General features: G+C 45.0%; 1 protein-coding gene across 2 annotated transcripts; it reads right to left on the reverse strand.

Moving 5' to 3' along the window:
• Positions 1-243: 243 nt before the first annotated feature.
• On the reverse strand, positions 244-20,805 carry LOC106573256 (retinoblastoma-like protein 2). 2 transcript variants are annotated; one of them, XM_014148162.2, is made up of 21 exons: positions 20,452-20,805; positions 17,380-17,510; positions 16,781-16,981; positions 16,456-16,520; positions 14,893-15,021; positions 12,878-13,038; positions 12,689-12,753; positions 12,172-12,343; positions 11,819-11,982; positions 10,300-10,516; positions 9,346-9,483; positions 8,995-9,159; positions 8,688-8,799; positions 8,305-8,559; positions 7,874-8,136; positions 6,633-6,809; positions 6,065-6,136; positions 1,497-1,596; positions 1,144-1,393; positions 657-831; positions 244-481 (listed from the first exon to the last, which is right to left on the reverse strand). In XM_014148162.2, the coding sequence occupies exons 1-20, from the start codon at positions 20,587-20,589 to the stop codon at positions 801-803; spliced, it is 3,006 nt and encodes a 1,001-aa protein (XP_014003637.2). In that variant the 5' UTR covers positions 20,590-20,805; the 3' UTR covers positions 244-481; positions 657-800. The 2 variants fall into 2 exon arrangements, with proteins under 2 accessions (XP_014003637.2, XP_014003636.2); XM_014148161.2 differs by having other exon boundaries at positions 657-837; positions 20,452-20,804.
• Between the last annotated feature and the right edge of the window lie 1,038 nt (positions 20,806-21,843).

The raw sequence follows: 21,843 nt of genomic DNA on the forward strand, positions 1-21,843 counted from the left end.
TGTTGCTAAAACAACCAACTAGTCTTATTGCCATGGTGATAAAATAATTGAGCCGTTCATCACAATCTGGCCATGGACAGAAGTATGGTACTTTCTAGACACAAATCATAAGAACTACCAACCACTGACCATGAACACTAACAACTGAACCCTCCCCCTAACCTTACGCCTGTCCTTACCCCTAAATGAAAATCAAATATATGCTCATAAATGTTGATATTTATTATATTGCCAAAATGTTCCTTTCTATCATGACCATCTAGTGACTAGCGACTTCAGCCTGTGGTGTGTTCTGAAGGGGTTGTGTCCTGCCTCAGTGGGAGGAGCTACGGTCGTTGGCCACGTCCTGTAATCTGCGGAGCAGGGCCGTCTGGTTGTTCGGACACACCCTCTTGGGCGATGGCTCCTCCTCAAGCTGCATGCTGCGCTTCTTGGTGGGCGTCTCCCCGGTGCGGATCATACTGTTGATCTCCGCCAGGCGCTGCACAGACAGAGATAGAAATCATAGACACAGATCAGGGAGGGTTCATCATCATCATCACGCGTCAGGTATGGTATGATTAAACTCACTGTCAAGGTTTGAAAAGTACTGTGCTGAATCAACGTTAACCAGCATACATTGTGTGCATGAGTATGTGTATGTACTTGTGACTCACGTTGGATGGGCTGCTGCAGATGTAGTAGAAGATCTTGTCCCGTGCGGTAGTGGAGGGGGTGGGGGGGCTTCCAGTAGTCTTGTGGGGGGGAGATGTAGATGGAGTGGTTGTGGGACAGGAGGACCCTGCGAGGGGAGCTGGTCCTCAGGGAGGGGTACGGGCACAGGGGAGGAGACTGCACCTGTCACAAAAACATTATAAGAGCATAGGCAGATACCTATTCAAAACATACATTACATTTGTTAATGTCATTTTCCTCTCCCTCCCTCCCTCTCTACCTCTATCCTCTCTTGCTTTAAACCAATAGGTTTGCAGAATAGAGTTAAGTTTGTAAAGATACTAGCAAGAGCAGTGTGCGGGATTCTCTTTTCTTCTAAGTTTGTAAACAAAACTTTTTCTCCTCTTTCATATCTTTCTCTCATTTCCTCCCTTGCACCCCCCTTTCCAAGCTCCCCCCATCCGCTGCCTCCCTCTCTCACTCACTCACCCCTGCAGAGGGCGAGCTGGGCGAGTAGCGGAGGGCAAAGTGACGCATCTGTTTGATGTAGACCCGGTTGTAGAAGTGGATGAGGTCTCCTCGCTCCTCCTCCCCACCACTCCCCCATCCTTATCCTGCTCCTGGGAGGGAGGGAGGGATGAGGAGGTGGAGGGGGCCAGGGTGGATGGGATGCTGCCAGTCTGCGGGGCAGGTAGGGTGCTGGTGGAACACATGGGCACCGGGCTGCTGTCTCCACTCCCTGAAGGTGGTAAAGAGAGAGGGAGAGGGAAAAATAGACAGAGGGAGGGGAGAAGAAGTCCAGGAACCCAGATCTAACCCAGTGTGTGTGAGTGTGTTCTTACCCTGCTCCTGACTGTTGTCTGTGTGAGAGCTCTGTGTGTTTCCCACACTGCTGCCCGAGAGACGTTTCTTCTTCCCAGAGATCAACACACTCCTGTAGACCTGGTAAAGAAAAATCACACACAACCAGTGGTTCCAGGGCTGCCGGAAAACGTGTGGCGAGGTGTAATTTGCACTTTTCAAAATCACTTTTGATTCAGTTTAATACATCGACGCAAAGCATTAAAGAAAGAGGAAAAGTGCTGTTTTTTTGACCGATTTGCCTCATGATTTGTAAATTTGCACACAATTTATCTGTCCTTCACATCAGGGTGCTGCTGTAGGCTCTTTGCATGTCTTGACCAATCAGATTCATGGAAATCGCAGGTCACGCGGGCCGGGAACAACACTCAAGGCGCTCTCTCCACTTTCCTCCGGTATTTATTTAGCAAGCATCACTCCTGACAGACACAAGCAAAAACTCTTACATAAATGTAGCAGCCTATACACCTAAACATTAGAGATCTTACACGCTGTACTACATAGAAAGGAGACCATTTTTCAGTCTAATCAACTGTAGGCTACTAACAGCAGCAGCTGCATAGAGCCCTTTCTGTTTTTGCAAACATTCCAGCATGAGGGCAATGCGCGCAAGATGGTGGCAGAACAAAGGGGGGTTCTAATAGAACGCCAGCAAAAGATGCCTCTATTTACATGTTGATCATGAGTGCATTTCACACTACTTTTGGATCATAATTGGATTTTAAGGCTTGAATGAATGTCCTGCCTAATAGAATATTTGTGTCATCATTGTAAATCAACTGCATTATACTTTAAAAAAGAAAACACTTCAACCAGTAAAATGGCTCTTTGGCTAGTTATGCTTAAGCAAATCTCAATGAGCATTAGCATTCTAGCTAACAACTGCTGCATCCAAACGAGTTATTTTGCAAAGATCACAACCAACTATAATCTTAGCGACTGTTCAAGCAAGAATCAAAACATCATTGTGAGTGTATGAGAAGTAATAAAAACTTAAATCTAGGCTGTTGAATGGGCACAGATGGCGATGGCTTTCTTACTGCCACCAAGAGTCGCGCGCAGGAGTTTGTGACGTCAGTGTGTCGTGTACTGGAAAAGGGTCAATAGCCTAGCCTACTATGACAGACTGAGAACATTTCTTACTTGTCTTACAGTTGCATAGGGCAGGACTTTACAATGCAAACCTGCATAAAGCAAGCTCAGCGCTGTGAGTTTTATTTTCCAATCATGTTGTTTTCACTGTGTCTGCATTGTCCTTCTTTAAAATATAATTCATATGAACAGGTTGAAGGTTGCTGCAGTTTGACAGGGTTTTCATCCACTCCAAGGCCAGGAGTTTTTCCAGGAGTTTTTTTTAAACCATGTGACCTTAATAGAAAAATTCTGATCCATCATAGCCCATATTAAACAATTTTACAACAGATTAATCACGTCATACCGTGTAAGGTCCAGAGTTCTACCTGGTTAGGTTACCAGATCAGGAAAAACCAAAGGCCCCAGATATAACAAAAAAATGCCACACCACTCTGGGACCTGTGGTGCCACCTCTGAGTGGTTCCTTGACAGCATTAGCACTATTTGTGAACATAATCCAGTGTCCAAAGGGGGAAAAAACAGTGACGCTGTCACAGTACTATAGCCTCAAACTAGGGCTTGAAGTTTTTCCTGGTCAGGTCAGGAAAATCTCCTGGCCATAGCCATAAGAGTTATACACTAGATGACTGATAGGGGGCGCTGTGTTGATGCCACCCCACCTCCATCTTGCCACTCCCCCACCATTGTCAAAAATATTTTGGAAGCTATAGAACTGCCTTTATTAATGTCTACATTTGTTTTCGCCACGTTCATTCTATTACAGACACCTTAATACATACTTTTAAATTATATGTGAGGTAAACATATATATAAAGTTTAGACACCTACTCGAACGTTTGGACACCTACTCATTCAAGGGTTTTTTACTTTACTTTTACTGTGTTCTACATTGTAGAATAATAGTAAACACATCAAAACTATGAAATAACACATTGAATCATGTAGTAACCAAAAACGTGTTAAACAAAATCTAAATATATTTTATATTTGAGATTCTTCAAAGTAGCCACCCTTTGCCTTGATGACAGCTTTGCACACTCTTGGCATTCTCTCAACCAGCATCATGAGGTAGTCACCTGGAATGCATTTCAATTAACAGGTGTGCCTTGTTAAAAGTTCATTTGTGGAATTTCTTTCCTTCTTAATGCGTTAGTACAGGCAGTAGTACAGGAGGGGACAAAGCACGGACCCCTGAGGGGCCCCAGTGTTGAGGATCAGCGAGGCAGATGTGTTGTTGCCTACCCTTACCACCTGGGGGCGGCCCGTCAGGAAGTCAAAGATCCAGTTGCAGAGGGAGGTGATTAGTCCCATGTTCCTTAGCTTAGTGATGAGCGTTGTGGGCACTATGGTGTTGAACGCTGATCTGTAGTCAATGAACAGCATTCTCACATAGGTGTTTGTTTTGTCCAGGTGGGAAAGGGCAGTGTGGAATGCGATTGAGATTGCCTCATCTGTGGATCTGTTGGGGTGGTATGCGAATTGGAGTGGGTCTAGGGTTTCCGGGATGATGGTGTTGATGTGAGCCATGACCAGCCTTTCAAAGCACTTCATGGCTACCAACGCTTCCTTCGGCACATGGACTATAGTGATCTGCTTGAAACATGTAGGTATTACAGACTCAGTCAGGGAGAGATTGAAAATGTCAGTGAAGACACTTGCCAGTTGGTCCACGCATGCTTTGAGTACACGTCCTAGAAATCCGTCTGGCCCTGTGGCTTTGTGAATGTTGACCTATTTAAACGTCTTGCTCTCATCGACTACCGAGAGCGTAATCACACAGTTGTCCGGAACGGCTGGTGCTCTCAAGCATGCTTCAGTGTTGCCTGCCTTAAAGCGAGCTATAAAAGGCATTTAGCTCATCTGGTAAACTTCCATCACTGGGCAGCTCATGGCTGGGTTTCCCTTTGTAGTCTAATAGTTTTCAAGCCCTGCCACATCCGACGAGCGTCAGAGCCGGTGAAGTAGGAGTCAATGTATTGACGCTTTGCCTGTTTGATAGTTTGTCTGAAGGCGTAGTAGGATTTCTTATAAGTGTCTGGATTAGTGTCCCGTTCCTTGTCTGAGGGCGTAGCGGGATTAGTGTCACGCCCTAGCCTTTAGCTCGAAGCGGATGTTGCCTGTAATCCATGGCTTCTGGTTAGGATATGTACGCACAGTCACTGTTGGGACGACGTTGTTGATGCACTTATTGATGAAGCCGGTGACTGAGGCAATATACTCCTCAATGCCATTGGATGAATCCCGGAAGATATTCCAGTCTGTGCTAGCAGTCCTGTAGCATAGCATCCGCATCATCTGACCACTTCCGTATTGAGAGTCACTGGTACTTCCTGCTTTAGTTTTTGCTTGTAAGCAGGAGGATAGAATTATGTTCAGATTTTCCAAAAGGAGGGCGAGGGAGAGCTTTGTATGCGTCTCTGTGTGTGGAGTAAAGGTGGTTTAGAGTTTTTTCCCCCTCTGATTGTACGTGACATGCTGGTAGAAATTTGGTTAAATGGATAAGTTTGCCTGCATTAAAGTCCCCGGCACTAGAAGCGCCTGTTTGCTTAAGGCCTTATACAGCTCATTGAGTGCGGTCTTAGTGCCAGCATCGGTTTGTGGTGGTAAATAGACGGCTATGAATAATATAGATGAGAACTCTCTTGCTAGTGTGGTCTACAGCTTATCATGAGGTACTCTACCTCAGGCGTGCAATACCTTGAGACTTCTTTAATATTAGAAATCGCACACCAGCTGTTATTTACAAATAGACACACACCCCTGCCCCTCGTCTTACCAGACGTAGCTCCTCAGTCCTGCCAATGTTAGGAATACCCAGCCAGCTCTATAGAGTCCGTGTCGTCGTTCAGCCACAACTCGGTGAAACATAAGATATTACAGTTTATGTCCCGTTGGTAGGATATTCTTAAAATCGTAGATCATCCATTTTATTTTCCAGTGATTGCACGTTGGCCAATAGTACAGACGGTAGTGGAAGTTTACTCACTTGCCAACGAATTCTCAGAAGGCAGCCCGACCTCCGCCTCCTTTTTCTCCATCTTTTCTTCACGCAAATGTCGGGGGTTTGGGTCTGGTCTCGAGAAAGCAGTTTATCCTTTGCGTCGGACTCATTAAAGAAAAAATCTTTGTCCAGTTCGAGGTGAGTAATCACTGTTCCGATGTCCAGAAGCTATTTTTGGTCATAGAAGACGGTAGCAGCAACATTATGTACAAAATAATACAAATAAAAAAAGTTATAAACAATATGAAGAAAAAAAAAACTAAAAAAATAGCACAGTTAGTTAGGAGCCCGTAAAACGGCAGCCATTCTCTCCGGTGCCATTATTCGTCGGAGGGGATGAATGAGTAGGTGTGTCCAAACTTTTGACTGATACTGTATATACACACACACGTGTCTGAATACTTTCCGAATGCACTGTACATCATTGCATAAGGGCCTACTAACAGTACTCACGCTGCTGCTGGCCTGGGGCTGAGAGCGGTAGCACTTCATAATGTTCTGGAAGGACTTGTCCTCTTTGGTCACCTGCACAACAGTAGAAACACATACACACAGCATGCTACACACACTTCCTGCGAACTTATGCACCCACAGTCTATACACACCATGCACATCAATATCCCCCTTCCCACACAAACATCCCAATCCGTCCAGGATTTTGCGATTCTGCGCAATTTCCCACATATTTTGCAAGAGCTTGCAAATTTGACCAATTGCCACACTATTACCACATAAAACAGTCAAATCATCGCAATATTATCGCATATAACTGTCGGATCACCACACTACAAAAAGAGGGCTCGCAATTCTAACCAATCACCACACTTTTACCGCATAAATGGTTCAATCAAGCAACACGTCAACAAATGTTTCACTCGTCAGTGCATTTTCGTGACAAATGACAAAATCCTTCCAAATTGCCGCAGCAAAATCAAGCATTTTGGCCCGCAACGATCACAAAAAAAGCTCAACGAAATCCTGGAGGGATTGACACCCCCTCATACACACACTCTAACCCTACCTTGGTCATGACGTAGACTGCACACATGAGGAGCTGGTCTAGGTGTCGGTCCATCATGAGCTCTGTGCATTGCACCAGGGAATACTCAAAACACGTCCAGATCTTCCTCCTCAGCTCACTAGAGATGTCCAGCTTGGCACACAAGTCTCTCAGACGCACACTGGCCATGTGGTACACCTGTTGGTGGTACAGAGCAGGCACAAAATAGTACCAGGGTTTAAGTCTTTAAACTCAAGCAAAAAAACATCATTTATGGTATGAAATGCTACAGTTGTGGGGTTCTTAAAAAGGTAGGGTTGAAACTGGCCACATATGGCACAAAGGGCAGAAACAGAATACTAGGATGGATTTAAACTATACTGAACAAAAATTTTAAACGCAACATGGAACAATTTCAGAGATTTTACTGAGTTACAGTTCACATAAGGAAATCAGTCAATTGAAATAAATTAATTGGGCCCTAATATATGGATTTCACATGACTGGGAAGGGGTGCAGCCATGGGTGGGCCTGGGAGGGGATAGGCCCACCCACTTGGGAGCCAGGCCCAGCCAATCAGAATAAGTTTTAACCCACAAAAGGGATTTATTACAGACAGTAATACTCCTCAGTATCATCAGCTGTCGACGATCCCGCAGGTGAAGAAGCCGGACGTAGAGGTCCTGGGGCGTGGTTACATGTGGTCTGCCGTTGAGGCCGGTTGGACGTACTGCCAAATTCTCTAAAACAATGTTGGAGGCGGCTTGTGGTAGAGAAACGAACATTCCATTTTCTGGCAACAGCTCTGGTGGACATTCCTGCAGTCAGCATGTCAATTGCATGCTCCCTCAAAACTTGAGACATCTGTGGCATTGTGTTGTGACAAAACTGCACATTTTAGAGTGGCCTTTTATTGTCCCCAGCACAAGGTGCACATGTGTAACGATCATGCTGTTTAATCAGTTTCTTGATATGCCACACCTGTCAGGTGAATAGATTATCTTGGCAAATGAGAAATGCTCACTAACAGGGATTTAAACAAATTTGTGCACAACATTTGAGAGAAATAAGCTTTTTGTGCATATGGAACATTTCTGGGACCTTCTTTTACAGCTCTTGAAACATGGGACCAACATTTTACATTTATATTTTTGTTCAGTATACTTCCTCCCTATCCAAAAGAGATTAGTTAGATTTGTAACGTGCCTGAACTATCCCTTTAAATTCAGTGACAGATGGAGATTATGTTTGTGTGCCCTTACCTTGCGGAAGAACAGCGAGAGGGAACCCTTTTTCTGAGGCTTGTTACTGGACGGGACCTGGGCTGCCAGCTTCTTGATTGGTTTACTGGTGGCGGGGCTGCCCTGTGGGGCAGGACTGTTCAGGGTGGTGGTGGTCTGTGGTTGGCTGGTCAAAGTGCCAGTCAGGGACTGGGCAGACAGGGGCTGGAGCATGGCCGTGCCTTGTCCCGTCACACTCACCTGGACAGGGATGAAGGTGATGCCTCCGTTCTCATTGGCTATTCCTGCAGAGGTCAGAGGGCATGAGATTTCTCATTAATAACCTGCATCAGTCAGACACCCCACTATACAATGCATATAGGAGTCATGTACAGTATCATTTGGCAGTAAGGGCAAAGGTGTACAACAAACCATAATGTCATACTGTACAGTAATGAATCTGCAAACGTCACCTTGCACAGGTATGGTGACCGTCTGTCCGTTGTTAGCGGTAACCGTGGCCGTTGCCATAGTGACCACTGTCTGTCCGGCAGGGATGGTGGTGGTGACGATGGCCTGGGAGGTCCTGACGGTGGTGGTAGTGGTGGTGGTGGAGGAGGGGTCCGATGGGGTGTCGAAGGAAGCGTCCACAAACAGCCGTCTCCTGGCCAAGCCCGTGGGGGGGGAGCTGTAGCGGTCCAACAGGGTGGTGGGAGAGGGAGAAACACCTGGGGGCGAAGTGGGGAGAGGAGAGGGGGAGGGCGGAGGTAACCAACTGACTGACTACTTGAATGAGTTATTGCACAACTGACAGACAAATTGACCTCCTGACGAGCTAACAAGCTAAATGACTAACCTTTCCCACCACTGTTGGTGCTTAGGTCAGTGCCATGGTTGTTAGGGATGAGAGGGGCGCTGCCAGCACTGCTGTCTCCGTTCCCATCCTCCAGGTGCTGCGGTGGCATCACCTGAACATCAATGAGAAAGATTGTTATTTTGTTCCGATTTCAGTCCAGTCCATCTTTTTCAAGACATCGGATTCAGAGTTACTTTGGGGCCACATGATTCAGCATGTGTGTGAGAAGTGAAACTTGGCACCATTTTCTTAGCTGTGCATGTGATGAGTAGGGTGGGGATAAGGAGGGGTGCTGTGGATGTCCTACCTCCTGGCAAGCTGGTGGCTGGTTCTTGGCCTCCCTGACGCTGTCCCACAGCGGGGATCCCCCCCTCCAGGCCAGGCTCTCCAGGACCTGTTCCTCCACCTGGTTCAGATGCTTCACTACCTCCCTGAACAAGCCCTGCTCTGCCCGTACCAGCACCTCAATCACCTGAGATATATTACACAGATATGCATGAACGCACGCACGGACGCACACATGCACAAACGCACACAGACAAAAGGGGAGAGAGTTACATACTGTCTAGTCACACACCCTCATGACTAACACACACACTCATGACTAGGACAATCACACATACAAACACATAATACAGATATAAGTACAAGCATGTACCTTGTAGAAGTGGTATGCGGGGAGCTGGAAGATGTGTATGACTTGTGGGAAGTCCCCTGGGGGTCGGTAGGAGAAGATGACAATCTCTAGACAGCAGGCCAGCAGAGAGCGCTGGAACACATCCTGCTCCAGAATACCCTAAGGACACACAACAGAACAAAGGGTTTATTGCTCATCCACCATAGAGAACAAATTATTTTCCATATTTTACAACCAAGACTGGCAGAGATTAAAGTGTCATAACATGCAATATCTCAACATAGAGCCCAATTTAAACATATACTGTGTACAAAACATTAGGAACACCTTCCAAATATTGAGTTGCACCCCGTTTTGCCTTGAGAACAGCCTCAATTCGTCTGGGTATGGACTCTACAAGGTGTTGAAAGCGCTCCACAGGGATGCTGGCCCATGTTGGCTCCAATGCTTCCCACAGTTGTGTCAAGTTGGCTGGTTGTCCTTTGGGTGGTGGACAATTCTTGATACACACAGGAAACTGTTGAGCGTGAAAAACTCAGCAGCGTTGCACACTCATACCGGTGCGCCTGCCACCTACTACTATACCCCATTCAAGGGCACTTAAATATTTTGTCTTGCTCATTCACCCTCTGAATGACACACATACATAATCCATGTCTCAATTGTGTCAAGGCTTAAAAATCCTTCTTTAACCTGTCTCCTCCCCTTCATCTACACTGATTGAAGTGGATTTAACAGGTGACATCAATAAGGGATCATAGCTTTCCCCTGGATTCAACTGGTCAGTCTGTCATGGAAAGAACAGGTGTTCCCAATGTTTTGTACACTCAGTGTAAATGTGAACTGAAAATACAATACTGTAACTTGGATCTTTGCATAAAAAATGCTTTGACGTCAATGGGAAATGTGTGTGAAATTTCTAGTTAGCTACAGCAAACTGAGCTGAGCTAGCAGGGCAGCGCAGGTGAGACTCACAGAGAGGTCCGTGTCGCCCAGTCTCTCCTTCTCCTGGTCAATGACGGCCTCCAGGGTTTTATAGTAGAGCGCCTCCGCCAGGCGGAAGTACTTCACTGCAATGTCTTTCCCCAGTCCTGCGTTCTCCTCCCCTTTGCCCTCAAAGTGCTGACAAAAGACCTGGCACATGTCCTTCAGCCTAGTGGAGATGGTCTCACTTGGGTCTCTGGCACACGCCCTGGAACAAGACAGACACAGTTACTGATAAATCACCCTCCAAACTCATACTTACACCCCAAAACTGTTTTAACACCCTTCATGGCCCAAATACTAACAACCGAAAATGAAAATGGGCAACTGAATTCTTCCGTGTGGTAACAATATAAGAATGGGTGAGTATTTGAAAAGGCCTATCCAATACATAAAACACTAAATAATAACAATCTGTATGTGGTTCACACACAGAATGTGGAATCTGACTGGCCACCCAAGTGCCCCCCCCCCCAGAGATTGAGATAGTTTGTCTCTGAATATATTGATAATTTTGACAAAGATGCACACCTTCAGCAAGACTCAATCTCACCAAAGAAAGAATACAATACGAGCAGGGGCAAACAGTGCCCCTCTGTCTTTGTATGTGTAGCCCATGTATCTGATGCCATCTGGCCAAAAAGAGTATGACATGTCACATTATTTTTGACCAGACAGCATCAGATACATGGGCTACAGATACATGGGCTACGGATACTAAGATAGAGGGGCGCTGTTTGCCTCGCTCGGATGCTTTCTCTGTTGAATTAGATTCAGCCTCTTGCTGCAAATCGAAGGAAATTTATGAAACATGGATAGACACAAATGAGAAATCACATTAGAAAAAGTTTTTTTTTTTTATATTGTAAAATTTTGGGGGGAAGCCTGGCTTCCCCTGGCATTCATGAATACACACCACTTTATAGGCTGAATGTCATTACACTGATGGTGTTTGTAATAGGATGTCCCTTTCCATTCAAGTGGTGGGTGCACAGTGCACTGTTCGGATGCTAGACTTATTTTGGAGTAGACGAACTTGCACAGGTAACCTACATTTTGAAGTGATTTGTTAGACAAATCAGGGGAAAACATCCTGACTGGTTGTGTTCATGACACATTAAAAAGGTAACACATTTTTACGGTTAAATTACATGTCTTTACCATGAAGTCCACATCAAAAAGAAGTGCACACATAGGAGGTCCAGTTAAAAATAATAGAGCCCCCTAAATGTCACGGTATAATTAGCACTTTGGATGCCACTTTCAAGATAATTTACTACTGTATGCTAATACCCTTATATAAAATTGCAAATTATTTAATGCATTGAACCATCAGAATTATGTAGAGAAAAAAAAAATCTACCTTGCTTCGATTAAGGTTAAAAATGTTTTGGCCCCCCAAAACTGGGTCTGTGCTCCACCTTGGCCACCCCATTCAAAATGTTTTGGGCCACTGGTGTGGTTGTGTGCAGCTTAGAATATATTTGATTATTTGTATTGTGTGCAATACCTCAGTAAGTCTGTGAGTCTGCCACTGGGGCGGTGTTTGAGTCCTGTGAGCAGGCTGTGGAGTCGGCCAACACTCTGCATGGCTGTTGATACCGGCGTGCCCAGACAGTTGTCCTGGACATACTTAAGACCCGTCAGGGGAGTAGACACCTTCAAGGCTGAGGCCTACAGGACACACAAAGGGGACATAGCAAAGGGATTACTGTACATTTGCATTGAATTCAGACTCAAAGACACAAGACGTGTATGTGCGTTTGTGTGGTACAGTAATCATAACAACAGCAGCATATTTCATACATAACAAGCAATAATGTATAATAATAGTATAATAATGTGTGTGTGTGCGCGTCTTACAGTCAGACTGCTGTAGAGTCTGTATGCGGAGGCGTCCTGGTTCTTTACTCCCACACAGAGACAGGGGCCTGGTGTGCCAATGTCTTCATTGGCCCCCTCTCCCAGGAAGATCCTCTCATCCAGACCCCCTGTGGCTAGAACATGCTCCTCGTACACACGCCCCATGGACGCACTAGACACACACACACACACACACACACACACACACACACACAACAGAGTATACCAAACATTAGGAACACCTTGACCCTCAGAACAGCCTAAATTCGTCTCAATTGTCTCAAGGCTTAAAAATCCTTCTTTAACCTGTCTCCTCCCCTTCATCTACACTGATTGAAGTGGATTTAACAATTGACATCAATAAGGGATCATAGCTTTCACCTGGATTCACCTGATCAGTCTGTGTCATGGAGTTCTTAAAGCTTTGTACACTCAGTGTATATGAAACGTTGAATATCACTCAAAAAGACTGTCAATATCTGCTCTGTGCAGAGAGACAAGATAAGGATTGACTTACAAACTGTCTCCAAAATTCATAGGATCGAAGAAGCCAGTCAAGCTATCTTCTTTCCCTTTGAGAATCTGTTGATGACACAGAAAATCGATGAGACAAGGCAGACAAGTAGATTGTGTAGGACTAAGGTGTGTGTGTGTGTGTGTGTGTGTGTGTAGGACTGAGGTGTGTGTATTTGTGCGTGTGCCTCACCTTCTTATGGAAGAGCCTCTTGATGAACGGTTTCCAGAAGTGTTCCTTGACCCCCTTTGCCTCCAGCACCAGGCCATCATGCAGTTCACACAGCTGTTCTATGAAGCAGTAGGGCCCTGCAGTGGGCTTGTAGTCCTTACTGTTGAAGTCCTCAGGAAGGCCTATAGATCAGACGAGACATAGCAGCTTCCTGCATTAGATGCAAGTGATAATGTATTACAGTAACTATGCAGTAACACAGAAAAGGACCATAGAGATTGAACATACTCTACGTACGGATCATGTGAGTAACCACACATGTATGCATGCATGCCTGCACACACGTACACATGCATGGATACTGGTTGGATACTATCAATGATGTTATCTATAGGAAGATATGGAGGGTATATACAGTGCATTCGGAAAGTATTCAGACCCCTTGACTTTTTCCACATTTTGTTGCGTTACAGCCTTATTCTAAAATGGATTACATTGCCCCCCCTCATAAATCTACACACAATACCCCATAATGACAAAGCAAAAATTGTTTTTTTTTTATACATTTTTTCAAATGTATTAAAAATTTAAAACTGAAATATCCGATTTACATGAGTTTTCAGACCCTTTACTGAGCACTTTGTGGAAGCAACTTTGGCAGCAATTACAGCCTTGAGTCTTGGGTATGATGCTACAAGCTTGGCACACCTGTATTTGGGGAGTTTCTCCCATTCTTCTCTGCAGATCCTCTCAAGCTCTGTCAGGCTGGATGGGGAGCGTCGCTGCATAGCTATTTTCAGGTCTCCAGAGATGTTAGATTGGGTTCAAGTCCGGGCTCTGGCTGGGCCACTCATGGACATTCAGAGACTTGTCCTGAAGCCACTCCTGTGTTGTCTTGGCTGTGTGCTTAGGGTTGTTGTCCTGTTAGAAGATGAACCTTCGCTCAGGACCTCAGACTGGGGCGCTTTGGAGCAGGTTTTCATCAAGTATCTCTCTGTGCTTTGCTCTGTTCATCTTTCCCTTGATCCTGACTAGTCTCCCAGTTCCTGCCGCTGAAAAACATCCCCACAGCATGATGCTGCCACCACCATACTTCACCGTAGGGATGGTGGCAGGTTTCTTCCAGACATGACGCTTGGCATTCAGGCCAAAGAGTTCAATCTTGGTTTTATCAGACCAGATCATATATTTTCTCATGGTCTGAGAGTCCTTTAAGTGCCCTTTGGAAAACTCCAAGCGGGCTGTCATGTGCCTTTTACTGAGGAGTGGCTTCCGTCTGGCCACTCTACCATAAAGGCCTGATTGGTGGAGTGCTGCAGTGATGGCTGTCCTTCTGGAAGGTTCTCCCATCTCCACAGAGGAACTCTAGAGCTCTGCCAGAGTGACTATAGGGTTCTTGGTCACCTCCTCCCTGACCAAGGCCCTTCCCCCCGATTGCGCAGTTTGGCCGGGCGGCCAGCTCTAGGAAGTGTTGGTGGTTCCAAATGTCTTCCATTTAAGAATGATGGAGGCCAATGTGTTCTTGGGGACGTTCAATGCTGCAGAAATGTTTTGGTACCCTTCCCCAGATCTGTGCCTCAACACAATCCTGTCTAGGAGCTCTGCGAGACAATTCCTTCAACCTCATGGCTTGGTTATTGCTCTGACATGCACTGTCAACTGTGGGACCTTATATAAACAGGTGTGTGCCTTTCCAAATCATGTCCAATCAATTGAATTTACCACAGGTGGACTCCAATCAAGTTGTAGAAACATCTTAAGGATGAACCTGAGCTCATTTTCTAGTCTCATAGCAAAGGGTCTGAATACTTATGTAAATAAGGTATTTATTTATTATAAATGTACAAAAAAATTCTAAAAACCTATTATCGCTTCGTCATTATGGGATACTGTGTAGATTATGGGATACTGTGTGTAGAACGTAACAAAATGTGGAAAAAGTCAAGGGGTAGGGATACTTTCCGAATGTACTGTATGCATAGGGGGTGAGAGCTGGGAGGATAGGGAGGGGATATAGGTCTGGGCCAGGAGGTCACCTTTGAAGTTGGGGTTGAGCAGCTCCTTCCTGGTGTTACACAGCAGAGCGTTGGAGAAAACCAGGTCCAGAGCACACAGCAGCAGGTGGTATGAGTTCACCAGGTCATCACTGATCATAGGGAAGTTTCCTGGCAGGGGAGGGAGAGAGAAGAGACATTGAAATAATCATAATAATAATAATAATAATAATAAGTAGGATTTTACACCGCTTTTCTAAGACACAAATATAGTTTGACACAATGATCTGGTCCTAACAATAAAGCTTGTTGAATTGAATTGATCTGAAAGATAGACATGTCTCGTGTTGACTGCAGAGTAGTGCTGGTAGCCTCAAACCTCGCATGTGATTATTTCAACTACGTCCAAAGAACAATGGGTATCACAGTATACTTACCAAAGTCACCTTTCACCTAATTCAATTAACAAACACTAGTCAAATCAAATCCAATTCAGTGTAGTATGTGTGAGGACACTCTTAGAAAAAAGGGTTCCAAAAGAGTTCTTCGGTAGTCCCCATAGAAGAACCCTTTTTTGGTTCCAGCCTTTTTGGTTCAGGTAGAACTCTTTTGGGTTCCATGTAGAACCCTCTGGGGACAGAGTTCTACATGAAACCCACTAGGGTTCTACCTGGAACCAAAAGGGTTTAACCTGGAACCAAAAATATTTATTCAAAGGGTTCTCCTATGGGGACAGTCGAAGAACCCTTTAAGGTTCTAGATAGCACCTTTTCTTCTAAGAGTGTAAAATCTAGTGAGTGTGCATAGAGCCAGTGCAAGGAAGTCAGTGCAAAACAATTAAGATAAGTAAATAAATAATAAAGGGGGTCAGTGTAAATTGTCTGGGTGGCCATTTGATTAAACTGTTCAGCAGTCTTATGGCTTGGGGGTAGAAGCTGTTCAGGAGCCTTTTGGTCACAGACTTGGTGCTCCGGTACCGCTTGACGTGCGGTAGCAGAGGGAACAGTCTATGACTTGGGTGACTGGAGACTTTGACAAGTTTTAGGGCCTTCGTCTGACACCGCCTAGTATAGAGGTCATGGATGGCAGGAAGTTCGGCCCCAGGGATATACTGGGCCGTACGCACATACTGGGCCGTACGCACTACCCTCTGTAGCGACTTGCCGAGCAGGTGCCATACCAACCAGTGATGCAACCTACCACCGCCGTGTCGCCGGCAAACTTAAGGATGGTGTTGGAGTCGTGCGCGGCCACGCAGTCGTGGGTGAACAGGGAGCACAGGAGGGGACTGATCTGGTTGTGTGTGTGCATGCGTGTCTTTTGAGTTTTTATTAAGGATTAAGGAGATATAAAAATGACATCTATTTGCCCTGGCCTCTGTTCTCCTGCTGATGCCAACAACTCAGTGCAGGCCTTGGCATGCCCAATGCCCAATGTAGAGAAGCTAGCCCTTGTCACTTATACTTTGTGAGTAACCAAGTAGTGATCACTTCACATAGTCTTCAAACTAGCCTTTTCTCAGGACCCCACTGATCCCTAGTCCTTTCCCCTCTGTCCTCCCCCTCTTTTCCTGTCTTTTGCCATGAACAAAACAGAAGTACTCACCTTTAGCGTTGACAAACAGAATCCAGCAGAAGTTGAAGATTTCAGCGACAGTGCAGGGATGGCGTCTAAATCAGAATAGGTCAGCGGTCAGTCTGGTCAAGCAGACTGACCGCTGTGCTCAGAGATCTCACGATCTGGCTGGCACCAGGATAGAAACAATTCCATTTGTACATTCTAGCCATTTAGCAGATGATCTTATCCAGAGTAACTTACAGTAGTGAGTGCACACATCTACTTGGCTTTGTTCAAGAGCGGTCAAACTATTGTAGAAAATAGTGAGGTGACAGAACTTCATAGTGAGCTACAGTATCAACAACTAACTCACCTCTGTTTGCGGCTCCTGTGGACTCTGGGTGGGTCGTCGGAGGGTGCCTTAAAGATGGCTTTGAATATGGGGACGTATTTCTTGAAGATGACGGCGGAAATTGTGAAATTCCTCTCCAGCTTCTCCGTGCTCTGGCAAAAGTCTTGGGGCAGACTTGCCATGTCCTGCCATTTCTTCATCTTGTTAAAGAACTCAATGAGGCTGCAATCAGAAACAGGGCAACTGTTTGAGAATTGACAGTATTTTCCAGTTCAATAAATTATATATTACATAGGACAGTTGTGTTGTTAGTAGATGTGTGGTTCCTTGTTCAGCATTACACAAATAACCAGGTTGGAATCAGAATCCAAGAACTAAGCAAGAAACCATATGGACTGTTATGCAAACCTATGGAGGACTGTGTGAAAGTCCTTTAGTCAATTATATATGAAGTGGGGCACATTTAGGGCCATTTTCCTGGACACAGATTAAGCCTAGTCCTAGACTAAGAGGCCCGTTCAATGTATAATCTCCATTGAACATGCTTTATTAGTCTAGGATTAGCCTTAATCTGTGTCCGGGAAACCGGACCATAGGGATGAGTGCCTGGGCATACGCACCTTTGTTCTGAACAGCTGAGGATCCTGGTCAGAGAGACATAGTTTCCCTCCGCAGTGCCCTTACCCACCGTTGGTATGGCTGTCCTGCAGGCCACATAGAGAGCACAGGCTAACCAGTGTAGCTCACTGCCCTGTAAGAAAGGGGGATGGAGAAAGAGAGAGAGTGGGGGAGAGAGAGAGTTACTTTTTCTGTCCCGGGCTCTATCTCACTATTAAGGATACCAGTTAGAGCTGGTGGGGCCAGAGTGGAGATATGCCATGTTGGAAATTCTCCCCTCTAGTGGTTTCTTCTGTTATCCCTAATCCTAATTTTCTGTCAAACCACCTCCATATAAACCATACATAGATACAGCAGATGGCTATCCCTTATGAGGAAAGGTTTGTGAATAAGGCACATGCACTATACCATAACTATACCATACTTAAAAATATCAAGTAAGTTGGATCATTCAGTGTTATGACCAAAGAGCAGAGCCCCCTTTTCTAGACCAGGGGTTGCCAACTTAGGGGGTGCGCCATCCATATGGGGCGGCAATGTTCCGTTGGGAGGTGCGAGACCTTCCTTGATTTGAGGAGTAATTTTTTGTTTGTTTAATACTGATCTAAAAACATTTAATAAATCTGCGATGCTTTAGGCTAATAACAAGAGGTAAAATGCCAGAGGAAGACTTGACTAATGCACATGGGGGAATATATACTGCTCAAAAAAATAAAGGGAACACTTAAACAACACATCCTAGATCTGAATGAAAGAAATAATTTTATTAAATACTTTTTTCTTTACATAGTTGAATGTGCTGACAACAAAATCACACAAAAAGAATCAATGGAAATCCAATTTATCAACCCTTGGACGTCTGGATTTGGAGTCACACTCAAAATTAAAGTGGAAAACCACACTACAGGCTGATCCAACTTTGATGTAATGTCCTTAAAACAAGTCAAAATGAGGCTCAGTAGTGTGTGTGGGTCCCACGTGCCTGTATGACCTCCCTACAACGCCTGGGCATGCTCCTGATGAGGTGGCGGATGGTCTCCTGAGTGATCTCCTCCCAGACCTGGACTAAAGCATCCACCAACTCCTGGACAGTCTGTGGTGCAACGTGGCGTTGGTGGATGGAGCGAGACAAGATGTCCCCGATGTGCTCAATTGGATTCAGGTCTGGGGAATGGGCGGGCCAGTCCATAGCATCAATGCCTTCCTCTTGCAGGAACTGCTGACACACTCCAGCCACATGAGGTCTAGCATTGTCTTGCATTAGGAGGAACCCAGGGCCAACTGCACCAGCATATGGTCTCACAAGGGGTCTGAGGATCTCATCTCGGTACCTAATGGCAGTCAGGCTACCTCTGGCGAGCACATGGAGGGCTGTGCGGCCCCCCAAAGAAATGCCACCCCACACCATGACTGACCCACCGCCAAACCGGTCATGCTGGAGGATGTTGCAGGCAGCAGAACGTTCTCCACGGCGTCTCCAGACTCTGTCACATCTGTCACGTGCTCAGTGTGAACCTGCTTTCATCTGTGAAGAGCACAGGGCGCCAGTGGCGAATTTGCCAATCTTGGTGTTCTCTGGCAAATGCCAAACGTCCTGCACGGTGTTGGGCTGTAAGCACAACCCCCACCTGTGGACGTCGGGCCCTCATACCACCCTCATGGAGTCTGTTTCTGACCGTTTGAGCAGACACATGCACATTTGTGGCTTGCTGGAGGTCATTTTGCAGGGCTCTGGCAGTGCTCCTTCTGCTCCTCCTTGCACAAAGGCGGAGGTAGCGGTCCTGCTGCTGGGTTGTTGCCCTCCTACGGCCTCCTCCACGTCTCCTGATGTACTGGCCTGTCTCCTGGTAACGCCTCCATGCTCTGGACACTACGCTGACAGACATAGCAAACGTTCTTACCACAACTCGCGCTGATGTGCCATCCTGGATGAGCTGCACTACCTGAGCCACTTGTGTGGGTTGTAGACTCCGTCTCATGCTACCACTAGAGTGAAAGCACCGCCAGCATTCAAAAGTGACCAAAACATCACCCAGGAAGCATAGGAACTGAGAAGTGGTCTGTGGTCCCCACCTGCAGAACCACTCCTTTATTGGGGGTGTCTTGCTAATTGCCTATAATTTCCACCTGTTGTCTATTCCATTTGCACAACAGCATGTGAAATGTATTGTCAATCAGTGTTGCTTCCTAAGTGGACAGTTTGATTTCACAGAAGTGTGATTGACTTGGAGTTACATTGTGTTGTTTAAGTGTTCCCTTTATTTTTTGAGCAGTGTATTTGTCTCAATGACATTCAGAAGCGGAGCAACAACCTTCTAAAGTCAAGGAGTCAAAGAAATGGGACTTTGCATGGGAAGCAATCTTATACAATGTGTGACTCTGTCGCTATCAACTGATCTATTCACTTTATGGAAAAGAGAATATGCATCATTAAATTGAGGGTTCATATAAATGATCTTAATAAACATACTTGGTAGCGGAATAACATTTGGGGAAATAGGGTCTAGAGTTTATTTTAGTATGCATTATTATTATTATCATTAAAGAGCCTACCTAAAAGATGTCATGATGTCTTGTTAAACTATGTAGTTTGCAGGAAATTAGCTTAAAAGACAAAAACATTTTCCTTGGTTGCTCAAATAACAATAAAATCAAGCTGAGGATCCTGGGCAGAGAGACATATCTCAATAAACAAAATTTTGTTGTGAAATTTTTGAAATGTGAAAAAGGGCGCCCTGGGGAAAAAAAGGTTGGGAACTTCTGACCCCAGTTAACCTTGTCCTATTCTAAACCACGAGATTGGTCCGCCTCTAAATGTGACACACACCGGTAAATTCAGACCGGAAAACTCCTCCCCTTTCCACAGAAAAATATCACAAATAATGGAGTTTTCTATCAAATATTTATGTAAAACTACAAACGTAATACAAGCTGCGTCTTTAAATATGAAATGAGACGACGTAAAATGTCGGTCGTGAAAGGTAGATGCAATGCTAGCGAAGCCTGCGGTCAACCGGTTGCCAAAATGGCTAAATGTATATTACTGTACAATATACAAAGCAAAACATATTTACCTCTAATGTGTAATTTTTGCTTATGTTTTCGTAGCTCTTCCATGCTTCGTTGCTCGCCTCCTCGTCCATATTCAAAGCTCGACAGAGATCTTCAAACCCCTGCCTTGTTTTCTGCAAATAGTCTTCCTCCTCGTTCATTTTGACTGTTCCAAAGGGGTACACAGCAAATAGATTCGGGTCCAAATTACAATGCAGTTGCAAAGCAGAGTCGACTCAAGCGCGGTTTGTTACAACGTACATATAAACAATGTTACTATTAGTATTGTGCGATCCAATATACAGTGGGTGCTATACAGTGTAGCCATTTAAATGTCCTTTGAGTGAAAGCTACTATCTTGCGTAGCAGATTACGCAAAAGACTTGCGTAGAGTACATGAGCGATGCAAAACCTGACATTGTGGGCGGTATTTGCTTGGTGAATACCATATCAACCGTACTGGGGGATTCCGCCCACAAAAAATGCGTTTCCAACCTTTAATGGATGAATACAAGTCATTCAATAAAATAATACTTCCGGCTGATTATATGATTCATACCAGTTTGTTCTGAGATTGTTTAATCATTCATGCCATGTTCAACAACGTTAACCAAATCACTGGCGATTTTACCATGTAAATCTTGGTGGCGCAAAAATATATATTTTTAGATACATGCCAGCAAAGCCATTACACCACAACACTAAACAATACATGAATTGCCCTATAACGGTGACAAACGGTACCCACAGACTGTTAGGCCCTACATAAAGCTGTCCCAACGGCTGAGTCCCATCAGCAATCCCAACCACTTACCACTGCTACATCTGGCAAATCCAGGAGCCTTGTCTGGCAGCTAAACAGTTCATTCAGCCTCATTTACTGCCCTTAAAAAACATAGCTGATATGGCTGACTTGCTTAAACAAATGTGGTTTCTACTGACAATTGAGATGTAGAAAATATGGCATAAGGAGACGAGGCAATGCATAATTTCGATTAAGACATTAATGAGCGAGCTAGGACGGACATAGTAAATATAACTATTTGTTCAGCACTTTTGAAACAAACAGTGATAGAATTCAGAACATGGAACATTCTTACAGTATTCTTCCTGTACACCAAGTCAGAACCGTAGGATAAATAAAGGGGGCATATAAGCAGACAATGAAAGCTCTTACAATATTTGATGATTACATTTCTCCACCACCAAGTCAGAACAGTAGGCAAAATTAGCAGGGGAAAATGGACCAAATTATTAGGGTGAGGCTACTAACAGTTTACTACACAACATACACTTAGCATTACTTTCTTAGCTACAGTATACAGGTGAAGTCGGAAGTTTACATACACCTTAGCCAAATACATTTAAACTCAGTTTTTCACAATTCCTGACATTTAATCCTAGTAAATATTCTC

This window comes from Salmo salar, chromosome ssa16 (genome assembly GCF_905237065.1).
Source record: "Salmo salar chromosome ssa16, Ssal_v3.1, whole genome shotgun sequence".
NCBI classification, from domain to species: Eukaryota; Metazoa; Chordata; class Actinopteri; order Salmoniformes; family Salmonidae; genus Salmo; species Salmo salar.

Coding starts and splice junctions, on each gene's coding strand:
- LOC106573256 (XM_014148161.2), bottom strand. CDS start 20,589: ATGAACGAGGAGGAAGACTATTTGCAGAAAACAAGGCAGGGGTTTGAA. Junction 11,983..12,171: donor GACTCTACAGCAGTCTGACT/GTAAGACGCGCA, acceptor TGTGTCCTGTAG/GCCTCAGCCTTGAAGGTGTC. Junction 8,137..8,304: donor GGTCACCATACCTGTGCAAG/GTGACGTTTGCA, acceptor TGACCTCTGCAG/GAATAGCCAATGAGAACGGA.